This window comes from Prorops nasuta, unplaced genomic scaffold (genome assembly GCF_024137725.1).
Source record: "Prorops nasuta isolate Cenicafe-Biocafe unplaced genomic scaffold, Cenicafe_Pnas_1.2 PNAS00021, whole genome shotgun sequence".
Taxonomy (NCBI): domain Eukaryota; kingdom Metazoa; phylum Arthropoda; class Insecta; order Hymenoptera; family Bethylidae; genus Prorops; species Prorops nasuta.
The window spans coordinates 1670124-1686016 of record NW_027116818.1 but is presented as its reverse complement, the minus strand read 5'-3'; the positions used below and the strand labels follow the sequence as shown (position 1 = coordinate 1686016).

General features: G+C 35.6%; 1 protein-coding gene across 2 annotated transcripts; it reads right to left on the bottom strand.

Annotated features, from left to right (window-relative positions):
* Positions 1–180: 180 nt before the first annotated feature.
* On the bottom strand, positions 181–15556 carry LOC136781102 (zinc finger protein 236-like). 2 transcript variants are annotated; one of them, XM_066739820.1, is made up of 24 exons: positions 14873–15556; positions 14691–14806; positions 14328–14624; positions 14116–14250; positions 13876–14040; positions 6060–6191; positions 5760–5903; positions 5542–5659; positions 5328–5470; positions 5045–5252; positions 4889–4967; positions 4685–4820; positions 4472–4611; positions 4045–4401; positions 3563–3797; positions 3268–3493; positions 3086–3189; positions 2778–3005; positions 2368–2708; positions 2142–2301; positions 1964–2076; positions 1637–1883; positions 1288–1564; positions 181–1217 (listed from the first exon to the last, which is right to left on the bottom strand). In XM_066739820.1, the coding sequence occupies exons 1-24, from the start codon at positions 14973–14975 to the stop codon at positions 181–183; spliced, it is 5241 nt and encodes a 1746-aa protein (XP_066595917.1). In that variant the 5' UTR covers positions 14976–15556. The 2 variants fall into 2 exon arrangements, with proteins under 2 accessions (XP_066595917.1, XP_066595918.1); XM_066739821.1 differs by lacking the exons at positions 13876–14040; positions 14116–14250; positions 14328–14624; positions 14691–14806; positions 14873–15556 and adding exons at positions 6331–6787; positions 11527–12274.
* Between the last annotated feature and the right edge of the window lie 337 nt (positions 15557–15893).

The following is a 15893-nucleotide window of genomic DNA, read 5'->3' as shown; positions in this document are numbered from 1 at the left end:
ATTAGCTAGCAATAGGTCTCTGTTAATTTTAGTCTATATTATATACATCACAATGAGCCATAATGTTTCCTCAATACCGGGCGTGGTAGTATTGAGTCAGTCTAATATCATCCAAATTCGTCTTATTGACTTCTCGTTGAACTTAAAAGCATTTTATTTCTTTTGAGATATCTATTGGAATTATTTAAGGAATTCTACAAAAGAGATATCGTCTAAACTTAATAATTTCGGCTCATCGATATTTTCAGTTAATTTAGCGGATAAAACCTGTTGGCCCCTTCTCAGCTTTTTGACGTCCAAAGTATCGAGTTGATGAACCCTTTTCAAATGAGTTTGCAAATTTCCTTTCTGAGTAAAAGAGTGCTCACAGTGAGGGCAGGGATGGGGCCTGTCACCAGTATGATGCTTCTGGTGCATCTGTAAAGTTGATTTTTGGGCAAAGGATTTTGTACAAAGATCGCATTTGTATGGTCTCTCTCCAGTGTGAATTCTCTTGTGTCTCTCAACTTGACAAGGTTTCATAAAAGTCTTTCCACAAATATCACATTCTTTCTTAGACTGTCCTTTCGTTTTTTTTGGAGCAATGTCGACTTTTTGCGGAGGAAGCTGTTCCATTTCCATAACCGCCATGCAGTTGTTAAGCTGCAATTGTCGATCAGATTCAGGTTCGGTTGGTACTTGAGTTATCACTACATGATTGGTGTTTATGTCATTACAAGGCACAGTAAGAGCTTCTTGACAAAATTCATTTACTCTTGGCTCCTCCTGAATGATATTTGTATCGGAATTTTGAACTTGCGGCAAGAGAGTATCATCAGCTTGAATGGTAACCAGACCATTCGCTAACAGGAAGTGGAGGCTTGCAACCAACTGATTGCTCTCGTTAATTGAAAGTATAGAATTGTTGTTTACAATTGTGCCATCAGTGTTAAATGTTATTTGGTTAGTCAAACCACTTGTATCTATCGTGATCGAATCTAAGTTGGGATATTCGACATTTTGCAAGACTTCGTTGTCTGTTATCGTCGGTTCTACTGGCGACTCCATAGATTTCTCCAAACTTGCAGCAACTTCTGCTATAGCCGCTACTTTCATTTGTTTAGGCTTTCTTTTCAGGGTTGCCTTATGTTCTCTTACATGTTTCGACAAGTGAACTTTTCTGTGACCAGAAGTTCGGAATCTCAAATCGCATACATGACACCTAAATGGTTTAGAGCCTAAAAATATATATCAAGAATATATTCAAGATTCTCAATAATCTGCAGAGTCAAAGTATTATTTACTTACCCGTATGTAACCTCATGTGGACCTTCAAGCTTCCTTTTGTTGCAAATAAACTATTGCACACATGACAATTGAAAGTTTTCATGCCGGTATGTACCTTCATATGCGAATCTAATGTACATTTAACAGCAAAACTTTTACTACAAAAATCACATTTATATGGTCTTTCACCTGTATGGGTTCGTATATGTCTAATAAGATCACTGGGTTTGCGAAAAGTTTTTGGACAAAAGTCACATTTATTTGTATATTCTTTCTTTTCCTTCCTAACTTCTGCATTCTGTAAGAAAAATGAATTTTTATAACGTTCCGTTATTTTCTATCCAACAGAATTTTTTGCTATCAATTTTACCTCTAGCCTGTTCATTATATCCCTTTCAGCAACAGTATCCAGCAAAACTTTTTCAGAAACTGACGAATCAGTTCCCAGTTTCACATTTAACTTTGTAGTAAGATTTACTTCCTGTGAATTTGACTCTCTTTGAGAACTATCAGCTTCAACTAAGGCAGCGTTCCAATTTGCGTCGTGTTCTTTACTATGTAATTTCAATTGTATTTTACTACTAAGCATTTTGTGACATATAGAACACTTCCATTGCCTGGAAAATAAAAAAGAAAACAAAAGTCGATTTATTTATATTCCATAGTATTTTTTTAAAAATAGGTAAAACTGACTTACTGTTTATTAGAATGCATTTTCAAATGCCTACTTAATCCTCCATTAGTACAAAACCTTAATGAGCATTCTGGACATTGATATTCCTTGGTACCACGATGGGATTTTAAATGCTCCTGGAAAAAAAAATTGATTTCTTCATATTTTGGAAAAACAAAAATATATATAAAACATTGATTACCTTTAAACCAGTTGCTGTAAATCCTTGTTTACTACAAATATGACACTGTAAAAGGGAATCACAACCATTTGTTATAGATCCATTCGTGTCTTCTGCATCCTGGATCTCAGTTAAAGTTTGGTTTTCTTGGAGAGCAATGGGCTGTTGCTGATAATCCTCTCTAGAATAATATTAGGCATGCTTACAGATATTAAGTTTTTCCAATTTTTAATTGAAAATAACTTACGTGAAGGAAAGAGTAACTTTATCATCTCCCTGAGGTACAGTAATAATAGCCTGTTCAACTGTCCTTTGTCTCAAACTATTCTGCATATCAGAAACATCGGTCGTATCTGCTTTTGCAATAACTTTTGGATATTTTTGACATGGATGAGAAGACTTTCTCAATTCGATACAGGCTTGTTTAGGATTTATCAACATCATTGGTCTATTAGCTTTTATTTGATTATTTTCAATGCGATCGACAGTGGATACTTGAACAAGACTGTCCTGTATAGATCTAGGTAAAATACTGGCCATACTAGTTGAATTTGCTGAATTAATTCCAATACCCATCTCGGTATCAGCCTAAAAAATTTAGTCACTTGAAATATAAATATTTCTTTAAACGTTCACGATTAATTTTGCTCCACCTACCTGTAACGTGATTTGACTCATATCAAAAGAATCGAACTGCGTAGGAAAAATTGCGCTACCAGAGGTTTCTAAATTCTTACTATTATCATAAATAATATTTAATACAGGCTGTTCTCTTGTTTCTAATGGACTAGTATTGGGATCATCCATTTGCTTAGAAAGATTATTTTCTAATGTGAAATTGAACAATTGCTGATTTAATGTTTCTTCTATTTCACGAATGCTTTCCTAAAAATTATAACAGTTTTTTGTTAAATGGCTTTTGATATAACTTTTGTTTAAACAAGATTAAAATACGGAAAACATACTGGTGTTAGGGTCTGATCAGCCGTATAATTAGACAATGTAATTGTACCAGTCTCGTCAGCATGTAAAGTTTGATGTGGCCCTAAATTGTTTGGATGAACTTGCGCTAAAATTTTTAAACAAATTTAATTAGAACTGCAAGTTTTTAATAAATAAAATTTTGTACAAAATGACTAAAACTCACGATTTACGACGCTCTGCGAACCAGTATCAGCAGGTAAATATGATTTTTCTTTTTCTACTTCTATAGTTGAAAACTGATCCGAAAATGCTTGAGTGAAATCGGGTGCCATTTGTGGTTGGAAAGAAACTTCTAAATCATCCGATAAACTTAAACTTTCCTGCAAGGTAGGCACAATTACTTGATCCCTTTCTGCATCAGACTTTTGTGTTTTTTGTTGCTCCAATTGCTGTCAATAAAAGTTATCGATAAGAGTGAATAGATTTCATATGATTACGATTAGTGACTTCTAACTTACCCTCTGTGCCAGCTCATGCTTATGTATTTTCATGTGTTTTCTGCAATTAACAGACGTTTTGAATGTTTTGTGGCAATAAGGGCACATAAATGGCCTTTTATTGCTGTGTGTAACTAGATGCCTCTTCATACTGCTTTGAGTCGAGAATTTAGTGTTGCATACAGCACAGCTGTAAGGTCTTGTATCATCGTGCGTGTGCAAATGTGATTTGAGAACACTGTTCGAGGTAAATCTCCTAAAAAAAGAAAACAAATATTTTAATAAGTAAATCGCAAATATTCCTTATTATATTTTTAATTTTAGACTGCTGGTGCTTTTTCCAAATAAATTGCTAAATGTCATCTATAACTACTCTAACTATTAGCATTATATTTTAGGTGAAAAGTAGTGACTAAAGTTTCACGCCATTTAAATGATATCCAGGGATCCAAAGGCTAACAAAAAAAACATTATATATATATATATATATAACTCAGATATACCTATCACACTTTGGACATTTGTAGGGTCTTTCTCCAGTGTGTCTTCGATAGTGTTGTTTAAAGTGGCTGATTTTTCTAAAGGCTGCCTGGCACACCCAGCATTTGTGAGGCCTTGCAACATCTGTATTTTCACATCCCTGCTGTTGTTGTTTGGACTGCACATGAGCTACACTAATCTTATTTCCTGCATCACTGATAATCAGTGGCTCTTGCAATACAATTTGTGGAACGAGAATTTCCGCTTCGGGAGATAACTTAGACTTTCCTTTTGAATGGATTTTCATGTGACTTTTCAGTACAGCACTGGAACTGAATGCCTTGTCACACATGGTACATTTGTGAGATTTTGTATGCAACCTGAAATAATATAAATCATTATTTAATATTAAATTTCGAAATTTTTATAATTACACATTAAAGTCTATACCTGGAATGAGCAGTTAAACTACTGTGACAAGCAAATGTTTTATTGCAGACTCCACAAGACAATTTTTTGGCACCATTGTGAGTACGTTCATGCGCTATCATCGTTGACTTTAGTGCGAATGAACGAAAACAATGAGAGCACTGGAAGATGTTTTAATTAATATTTATTTCATTGTAAAAATACGAATAATTTTATTCCAAAAAGAATTAATACCTTGAATGGCTTCTCCTGCGTATGCACGCGCAAATGTCTAATAAGATCCGATGGTTTTTTAAATTCTTTGTGACAATATGAACACGAATACCATCTAGAATTTCCTAAGCATCTTTGCTTAATAGTCAGGTACTTTCTATATAAATATAAAAAATTTCAAATAAAACTGAACTTAGTTTAAATTTTCTTTTTACGCACTATTACCTCATAGAACCATCCGGGGCTCTATCCAATAAAGTTACGTATGCAGTTTTAGAATCTTCCTTTGTTGCCTCAGTGGAATCTGTAAAATTCAACATGCATGAATAAATATGTAACTAAAGAATTTTAGGAACATTTTACATCAAGAGTGATACGTGCAAGTGATACTTTTATTTTTGCTCGATAATCCACTATTTTTAAGCGCTTGCTGAAGAATATCATTTTTTGTTATTGTTGATCCTCCTGAATCGGTAGAATCTACTGGATCGTTAGCACCGGACTTTAACGAAGCTAGCTGAGAGATGACACTATCTACCGTGGCTCGCATATCTGCTTCCGTTGAACTATCACACTTTGGTGCTGGATCCTTTATCCAAAAAAAATGTTAGTAAATTTAAGCTTCTTACAGAGTACAAATTCAATTCTTTTATCCTTTTTCTACCTCTGTGACGTTTGAGTGCATCTTCTTCATATGGCCATTAAGGCTACCCAGTCTCTTAAAAATACAAGAACAGTGTGTGCAGCCATAAATGGGTTCTCCTTCCGGTGCATTATGGACTCTTAAAATATGAGCGTTTAAATTTCCTGGAGCAACGAGAAAAAATAAAATGTACAGTCATAAAAATCCTTGATAAATATAAGAATAGTCAATTTACCTTTCTGGCTAAATTTTGCATTACAAAATTGACAAGCATGTGGTCGTATTCCCTTGTGCTGCCACGTATGAATCTGTAATGATCCCTTTTGAGTGAAAGCTCGATTACAAATTGTGCACTGAAAACATACAAATATCATTAATAAACAGAAAGCTCCAAATTTATCAGATAAGATCATCTATTATTAATTCTCTGATACATTTTAAAGAATATTTTACCTTGAATGGTTTTTCCCCAGTATGGACCCTTATGTGCCTCATCAGTTGGCTGGGTTTTTGAAAGGACTTGAGACATATGGTGCACTTGTATATGGTTTTGTGCTTGGCTCCTCTTTTGGTTTGTTTGACTATCTTAGTCTGCAGCTACAAATGAGCAATGATAAATATGATAGCATAAACAGAGTCAGTGCAGAGATCTCTGAATGATTATTTGTCTAGGTAGACAGAAATTATTGAGCAAGCAAAAGGAGCATTGCCAAACGACTTTAGCACATCTAAAAATTAAGAATAGCAACTTACCCTATAATGCTCCCTGATGTGAAGCCTGTACAGAGCTGGTTGAACGAACTGCTTGTTGCAAAGCTTGCATTTCCTCACATCTTCACTAGCCCATTTTTCACTGTGAAGCTTCAAATGAGCATCCAGCTGAGCCTGTAAGTTAAAGGAAAGCATTAATTAATAAAACTTGATATCAATTCGGTTTAATCTGCACAATTTCTCAATCAATCATTAATTGGATTGATTCAATTAAGTTTAGAGCTGGGTTTCTAATAAGTCACCATGTGTGTACCTTATAGTATTGTGCACTCAAACCTAAAGCAAAGTGAAATACACGAGAGCAAATCACGAGTAGAGCAAAATGTAGACAATCCATGGTCAACGACATCGTGAAGGATGAATCCCTCAGTAATTCTTCCACGTTGACTGATACCACAGGGACCAGGGACGTCCCCAATTGCACAGTTCCCAATCAACAGTTCCTTATCTCATTCCAGGATTCCCAGAAACAAACTCGGTACTTACATCTTAATTTGTACCTTTCCTTTTTATCTTTTGAGTTAATGAACACTTTTATGAACACAATCATTACGTCATTGTCATTTAATTCAATACTGTATTAACTTTATTTTCATTCTTAAAATTTGGTCCAAGCTTGGCTCGAGAATTTTTCAGAGTGAAATTTGAGGTTCCTCTGGACCTCCCTCACATTTGCACAGCACATTGCAGGAGTTCGAACGTTGAATCAGCTGAAGAAATAATTTCATTCATCAGGAACTTTTCACACACTGTATGACCCTTGCAGTCAAACGATCGTTGACTTCACGAGCCACGTGCCAATATTCATGAGTCCTCCGAGGGAGCTTTTGCATGAATAGTTATTTAACATTGTTTATGCACTTAATGTTGTTTATATTAATATTTTATTAGGATCTACAAGTTCTATTTTTAAAAAATGTAATCCTTCTGATTCTATTATTGGTTTACTTTAAAGAAAATTTTAGAATATTTCTATTATAATATCTCCAATGTTTTTCGAGGGCTTAGGAGAGCTTTTAAAAGACTAGACAGTGATGACATTCGTTTGAGAGGAGCATTGCAAACTACCATATCGCGCATCGCTCGGAAGAGTTCAGCTTCTAATCTCCAGGAAGTTCCATTCCGACGAATCGCCCACCCTAATTTTTACTCTTCAGCTAATGATAAATATTTAACTCGTGCAAGGCACATTTTTAATCTTCTTCCGTTTCATACTCATCTTAATTCTATCTCTCAAAAGATGAATTACAGATAATAGAAAAAGGGAGGAAGAAAATTTCGTAAAGATTCCTCTCGATGCGTTTGAATATGAACAAGAAAAAGTCCAAAGACGAATTAAAATGAAATGGGGACGCGAATTATTGCTGAGAATAATTGATGTGTCAAATGTCAAGTCGTTTCGCGACTTGCCAACGCTAAACGACATTCCTCTCAGCAATGTCCCACCTATTAAACTATTATAACAATGATGAAAATATTTCCTCTAAAAATTATCAAAAATACAACGATCCAGTATCTCTAATTTTTGTTTAATTTAATAATAGATTTCCAAGGTCTCCTATCAATTTGATCGTCCTTCCGGCATAAAGTATTTCATTGCTGACATTTTTTATGACCATTTGGCAGAAAACAGAAAAAAATCAATTTCTTTTCGAAATGCTGCTATAACTTTTAGTCAAGTTTGATGGGCGTTATACGTAAATATAGTTTAGTTCCTTTAGAAATAAATATAACATCTCTGTCTCTAGCGTTTCAAGAGGTTTTCTCCAAACGGATATTAATGTCCAGACAGTCTTAGCGTTTTCAGGGTTAATAGACTATTAATAGAGAAACTGAAATGAGAGTATTGATGATGCTGGCGAGAAAGTTCAATGGTTTCCCTTATCAATTGCTCACGTTTATCAAATAGCTTTCTTTGTCTAACCCTACGGGAGTTTCGAAAAATTGTCGAAGTTGTTGTCCAGTTAATTGAATATCAAACAAAGAATTCTTAGGAAATACAAATTTTTGCTTCAATGGCTCGATGATTCTTTTATTCTTTCTGAAATGATAAAAAAATCAATTTAATTTTTATTAATGTTCGTTTATATTACTCGTCGTATTCAGTTGATTTAAATAGTTTTGAGAAAATCCTTTTTTCTTAGATGAGATTTATACAAATATACTGAATTGTATATACATATATGGATATAGAGAGGGTGAAAAACTCCACAGAGATTTATCGTTAGGAATTATCAGGAACGATAATGCCGCGTCTAATTTGTGTCACGATCGACTAAATCCGTAGAAACTGTCGTTTCCATTTTCCTATAAATTAACTTGGCTTATCAGCTGCTTCGTGAAACTGGAGATGCCTACTTATAGCCCCCCACCCTTCTCTCTCTCTCTCTCAATATATCTCTCAAACCATGATACATTGCATACAATTCCCCGTTGAAACATTTCAAAAACAAAACCGACAAAAGTTAGAATAGGATACGAGAATTCTCTCAATTTCAGTTAGCAAAATGTAAGCAAACTCCAGAATTAGGCAGCTTGATTTTCATGGTGCATAAAACATTAGAAAGCTGCGGAATTTTATGGCGGTTGTGCTATTTTCGTGACCGATCGCAAAGTTTCCAAGAGCCCAAACGGAAGTGGACTGGACAGGAGGGTTGTAATAGCAAAAATTTAAAGAATGTAATTGTTCTTAATAAAAAATCGTATTGCAATTATTTTCTGGCTTATTAATAGTTTATCAGCAGCAGAACCTGTAAAACATAGTTTACTAAATTACTTTGTCTTATATGAGTATCATATTAATGAACAACAAAATTCAAATTCACTAGCGAGAAAGCACGGGCAAAACAACACCTGTTGAGAACTGAAGGAACTAATAATAGCGCAACTTATAAAATTCTTTTTTGTTAAAACCAAAGAGTTACATAAAAGTAGATTCTGCGAGGGCTGAAAATTATCGATCGATTTAGATTTCCTAGCAATGTTATGGGTGCCAGGTACGACTGTTGTGTTGTCGTTTGGTTATTTTCTTTTTAATTACGCAAGGGGATACAAGTAGCGTGAGGTTACACGCGCGCTCGGTTACACATGCGCACGCATATTTTATGAGCACGATAACGATTGAGAAAACTGATATTTCCATGCATTGTTATGAGGAAAAATTGCATGAGAAATGAAAGGGAGAAAGAAAGAGATTAGAATTTAACTAATTAATGATTTTAACCAATTTTTTCCGATCAATGAGACTTGGCTATTGGTCGACATCGTTGAAGTGGAAGCCTTATTACGTTTTAATTTCATGATTGTCATGATGTCAGCGTTCGCATAACTGCAGCTGCAACCTTATACGCGGCGTTACTTCATCCTGACTGACTTTCGCACTCGTAACCCAAAAGCATATAGCGTCTCCTCAGCTTCACATAACAATTAATTCTTTCAATTTTTTCTCTTAGATTTTTTCCAATCAGTTGCATCAGTCAACATTTCATTAATTCATTTTACACTGCACGTAAAATTGAAAAATAAAAAGCTTTAAAATATCGTAACATATTAAAGAGTATATATGCTTTGAGATATGTTTATCACCACTCCCTGAAGAGTCGCCCTTAAGAAAAAAAGAGCTAATCCTGTGAAATACACTCACCAGCTACCGAAAAACATTTGTTTTCTAAAGAATTAACAGAAGCATTCCATCGCCAAAAATTCCTTCGAATAAAATTTGTCTTATGAACAAGAACAATGACTCGTGAAATTTCATTTTTAAAATGGAATCTAATGCTACAAAGAGAATAAATAAGGAATAGAAAGTCAGGGACTCTTATAAGAAAGAAGAAAACTAAGACGAGGCAAAATCACACACACAGCCAAGAGAAGAAAAAAAGATGAACACAAAGAACGTAGAGGACCCTCCAATTTTCAACGAGACGAATTTATCATGTGGGGCTTTCTTACTGAAATTCCTGATAAATTAATCGAGGAAGAGAACGTAAACGAATGAAGAATCAACGCGAGAGTAATTGGGATCTTGGGGAGGAGGTGAGAAATAAGAAAAGAAAGGCGGAAGAGGCTCGATTCCTTATTAGGGTTCTGATTTTGGGATTTGCGCAATTATTTCATGGCTCCTTCGGTTTCATAATCCACGAGGTGGGTAGACTGCTGTGTGCGAGACCAATCGGGAACGGTCGGTTGCAAAGGGTGAAGGAAGGGGGTTAAAAGCGAAAACTGGTTTCGCAGCCTCCTCGACAAATATTCGCTGATGTAACTCCAAAAATACCCCCTCCTCCTCCTACGGGACCTCCCAGCGTCTTCCTCCTTTCTTCTATTAATCCTTTACACCAAATTGGCAAACGCCACAAGAGAGAGAGAGAAAGAGAGAAAGCAACCAAGAATACTTTCATCTGGAAAAGAAAAATTCTTATCTACAAAGGGATCGAGTTACACAAGTTTTCTTATTATTCGATTTTCTCTCGTCTGCGAACCTCTCTTTTTCTCCTCTAATTTTTCTTCCTACTTTTCTTTGCTTCTCTTTGAATGAATTTAGCTTTGGCCTCGTTTAGTCACGCCTTGGGCATAAAGTCATTTCCCTTCCAGCCTGATTCCCTCCTGCCCTCCAAAACGACGAGACGGGATCAAAAATATCTACAAACTATTTTTGTTTGAAACTAATCGGTTATAAAGAATAATCTAACCATTTCTTTTTATAGCACCCTCTTCTAGAGTATTTTTCAAAGGTAAGAACGATGACAGTTTCCTTATCAGAGTACAAGAGACCTCTCCAGGATGAGGACAAAAGATGGAAGATTATGTACGAGAGCTAAAGGGAATCACAGCGCGCTAACCCCTCTGGCCTCCCCTTTCCTTGGTGCAAGCAGAGAGCTTTTATCGGAGCAAGCGGCACAGCTCGCACACATAGATTTTTCTCCCGGGTACCAATGACCTCTGCTTCTTCCGAGAAGCGATAGTAGAATGAGACGAGAAACCCGAAAAAAGCTCTTAACTCATTCTTACGCTAAACGCACTCACACCAACCCTATTCTTCATAATTACTTCACAATCTTGTCAATCTTACGCTCCAACTAATTTTATCCAAAATCTTACAGTAACAAAACTATTTTACAATATTTACAATTTATAATATTTAAGACATTTTCAAACATTCGGTTTACCAATTATAGATTGCTTTGAGAATTATCTATTTATCAATTACGCAATTGAGGTCGTTACTGACTTATTTAATTTTATTAGTCTCTATACGATTATTAATATTTGCAGATGACACTCCACGTTACTCCAATATTTTCCCAAACAATTTTTTTGTATTCAATAATCCATAAAACGTTTCTTTACGTCATTCTTTTATTTCAACGTTGAATAATTATTTCTGCTAACATCAAGCTCAGAACTTTAATCTCGGAGGACACACGAGATGAATTTATGGCAATTTACGTACAGGCATTAATAAAATATTTCACTATCACATCGCATCACTCAAATTGCACTCTGAGACGTGAAAAATGTCACACTTGATTGTGGATCAAACTGAGCACGAGGGTAATTTATCAAAAAGCTTCGATAAGGAGAATCAGGAACCAATTGGAAAAGTTTGCATGTGAGCAAAAGTGAGTCACTGTGAATTGAGCAGTTTGGATAAAATAAAGTAAAAAGATGGCAAAGTAAGAAAAAAATAATCGATGACTTCGTTAGAGCAGGAGACAATGAGGGAAAGGAGGAAAATATAAAAAGAAGAGGGGTAGATTCTACTTGGACGATGGACTGTCAATCGTGGTTGAGCACATGTGCGCTCCACGAGATCCCGTTTCTCACTAACGTCTCGTGTAGTAGGGCTTGGGTGAAGCAAGCGAGACTCCTTGACGTCCTCGTCCACGAGCCTCATCGACTTTAGATCATTCCGACGAGTTCGCGCCACCCCCAACACGTGCTACTCTCCAACCATTTTCGTGACTCTTATTCGCAACGCTCGCCAAAATTCTGTCGACAATCTTTTTATCCTACTCTTTTTGCTGTCTTAGAATTTAACATTTTTATTCCATCGTTCGCTTATTCAATGATTAATCGATCTTTGCTAATTTTCAGTCGCAAGACCTTTAATATTTGCTCGCAATGCTCGATTATCATAATGAGATAATTATTCAATTTGAGGAGCTTTATTCTCATCCCGCCTTTCCATATTGTAAACTACTCCTTCATCGTTTTCTTAGAAATCTCTTCTCTCCTCCCACCTTTCTCTCCCTCTCTCTCCAATGCATACTCCCTCACACTCCCTCGTACTCTTTCTCGTATCAAGCACATTCCATAATAACCATTCCGTCGTCATATGCAGTCGCGTATGCTATTAAAATCTTCACTGACCGTTTACGTCACGTAATTTATACTCTTCCTTATATTTTATCCTCCTCGCGAAGGATCGGAAACTGATGCTTCTCCCAAAATCTTCACTAATAAAAGAGTCTCGTGATTCTTCCATGGAACTCCTCGCCGGACCCAACATGTGTGATAGTTTCGATGGGTCCACGTGAGTAAACATTTACAAAATCTCTCCTCCAGGAATAAATAAAACCTCCTCTCTTTCCTGTTTTGTCTCAATTTTGTTCATCTACAAAATCGTGGAAAAATATTAGAGTTCGAGACTGAAAATTAGATGAGTTAGAGTGGGAAAAGGCTTGCGAGGAACTGTGCAACAATGAAAGGACTAGAATGGCTTTTGGATGATCCAAGGACGAGTCAAGATAGGTCGGGTTGGTTTTATGTTAGGGATTGGCAGTTTTCAGGGGATGTGGGCTGTAAAACATTAAGTGGGCGGCTGTTTCTCTGTATAATGACACATGTTACGCAACTGAATCGCATGATCTCATAGATCCCTCGCGGATTGCGTTTGCGATTCATCCAAATCTGGAGCAACCAAGCCGGATGATACGAACAAGAGCCACGAACAGTCGCGTGCCGACTGTTTCCTTTTCTACCCTCTTCAATCTTGCGTTTTCTTCATCATGCTGCATTGAGAAATATATATATATATATATGTGTTTCTTTAAAATTGTAATCCTTGTATCGGCCTTTTATATATTTATGTAGATTTGTTTTTTTCAACCTTCGGTGTTCATTGTGTTATACAAGATTCATCCATTATTGTTAATGGTTCAAGGATGAGCTTATTTTTTCTTTTAGTCAGATTGCAAAGCTTGATAAAATAAGTGGACCATTGCTAACTCGTAATAGCTGAATCTGCAGAGTGGAGGATGTGCTCTCGTTCAGTTTTTCTCGATTTAATCTTGGCAAGAAGAGAAGATAAGAAGTCGCGAGGGTCAAGGAAACTGACCCTTGTCCAAACTCATCGTCACCGCATTTGCTCGACTCTCACACAGGCTACACTTGTCTCAAGAAAAACATCTAATCAATCAGCAACAGTCAATTTCTTTTTTTTTTTTCGAATCTCGAAAGTTGAATACAAAGTATTATTCCTCGATTCAACTATAAAACGCCTGGAAAGCGATCGTAAAGAATTGTGCTAAAAAATGTTGCAAACGAATTATCATCTGAGCTCCCACTAATGCAATTTTGCATGTCAGAGAGTTTGGAGTTAAGACGAGCCATGTTATAGTATCCCTGAACACTTGGCTGTATCCGTTACCAAAATTGTCTGATCAGCAAAAGTGCAATGTAGCATGGGAACAAAAATTAGTGATGATAAATATCAAAATATCTAATGTCTGCTTAAATTTTCCAATTGTTGGGATTGCTACTGAAATAATGCATATATTTGTCATTAAAAAATATTTACCTTTGTTGCAAAAGCATCTTCGCATTCTGTACAAAATAAATTCTCCTCTTTTTCATGCGCCAACATATGAGATTTCAAACTTGCCATCCTAGCAAATTTTCTGCCGCACTCGGGACATTTGGGCTCTCCTGTGTTATGCGTTGCCATGTGTAAAGTAAAATTTGACTGTAAGCATTAAAGAAATAATTAATTAATGCATTCAAACGGTAAGATCGAGTGTTATGTGATGAGAATACTAACTGGAATGTTAAAAGAAGCAGAACATTTAGGGCATCTATGTGGTTTTTCTTCTGCATGATGTTCCATGTGTTTCTTGTAAAGTGATTGCTTACTAAAGCTTTCTCCACAAATGTCGCATTTTAAATCATTGGATCTCTATAACAAAAAAAAGTGTTTACATATTGAGTATCTAAAACAATTCTTTAAAAATGTAAAAGTTATTAATGGCATACATTTATAATAGTTCCTTTTTTTGGTCTGCCAGGGCTGCGCTTAGTTACGTTCTTTTGTATCAATGTATTTGTTTCTACCTGCTCTATAAATGCTTGATTATTATTACAAATTAAGACTTGATCCTTGATAGAAGCTGTTGCAGAAATATTATGTATAGCTTCTGTATTCATTTGTTTAATATTAGTAACATCTATCTCTTCTGCAACTGTAGATGTTTCAATTGCCTGAACTGGCAATATAGTTGTCTGCTGAATATTATTTTCATTGACTCCTTCTACACTTATTTGAAAAATTTGCTGTAAAATAAAAAAACTTATAAACAAGTTAATTCATTGATTTTAATATTTTTTATTAATACTTACAGGTTGCAGGGCTAAATTTCCATCCACAGTCTTAATAAGCGAAGAAGGTATAACATTATTCTGTTGCACAAGTGCAATAGGTGCAGTCATAAACTCAAGTATCCCATCGACTGGCTCTGCAGAAAAATTTTAATTAAACTGCTATTGTAAAACACAAGAAATGCATTAAATATGTTAGGTACCTGCAACAGCCAGAAGAGTTCTCCCATCTTCCGTGGTGATAAATCCAATGGAAATACTGTCACCACTGGTAGATGCAGAAACCGTTGCTTGTTCGGTTAACATTTTAGCTTTAATAAAATTATCAGTTCCTCAAATATAAATTCAATTTCTACTTTTCTTCAATCTTAATTTATTTTAACAATACTTTAAATGTTTTTGAAACCAATCTATTAAAATGTATGGAAATAATACTGTTGCAGTACTGGATGGAATATGTGTCATAAAATCAATCTCTTGAAGATAACTTAGAAAAAATTAACCTCTAAACTCTATTTTACAAATAAAACAAAACAAATATGAGCTCTCATTATGATAGTTCTATCCTTATAAGGAAGAATGTTTTGCAGGGCAACACAATTGGTCTGATATAATTTTTTGATAGTAATGTGTCACAAATAACCATTTTTTATTTGACAGTTTACAATAGGTACCAAAAATGCAAAATATAATGAAGATGATAGTAGTGTAGTAGTGTAGTTAAAGGTAAACACGGTACCAACACAACACACTACGCATTACACTTACTCAACGGTAATAACGTGTGAATGTGTGATTTATCTATACACTAGGGGAAAACTAGTGTATACACCAATCCTATATTGAAGTAGAATGTGTAACTTAATTCATATACACATATGCAAAAAGTCTGTCAAAAATCAAAAAATTTATTGAAAGTAGCGCTGATAGTATGCATGTACACCACTTTACCAGTCAATGTGTTGGTGTACGGTTCTTCAGTGCAACGCGGTTCTTGCGGTAAAGTCATGATGGCGCCACCGGCGCCACCCAGCGCCACCATAGGTTGATAATATACATAGTATGTATATTGAAATTACATTTGCGCCATCTGCTGACATAAAAGAGAACGTGATTATTATTCGCGGGAGCCGCGGGAATGCGCGTCATAAATGGACGACGCCGGCGCACGAATCAAGATCTTCAAGAGAGAGCGGTGGACCTGATGCCTAAGCGAAAAATGTT

What these genes read in the sequence shown, in the direction of transcription:
- LOC136781102 (XM_066739820.1), bottom strand. Translation starts at nt 14,975, where the DNA reads ATGTTAACCGAACAAGCAACGGTTTCTGCATCTACCAGTGGTGACAGT. An exon ending in GAAATTTAGCCCTGCAACCT is followed by an intron (nt 14,625 to 14,690) that starts GTAAGTATTAAT and finishes TTTATTTTACAG; the next exon opens with CAAATTTTTCAAATAAGTGT. An exon ending in CGCAGGAGAAGCCATTCAAG is followed by an intron (nt 4,612 to 4,684) that starts GTATTAATTCTT and finishes AACATCTTCCAG; the next exon opens with TGCTCTCATTGTTTTCGTTC.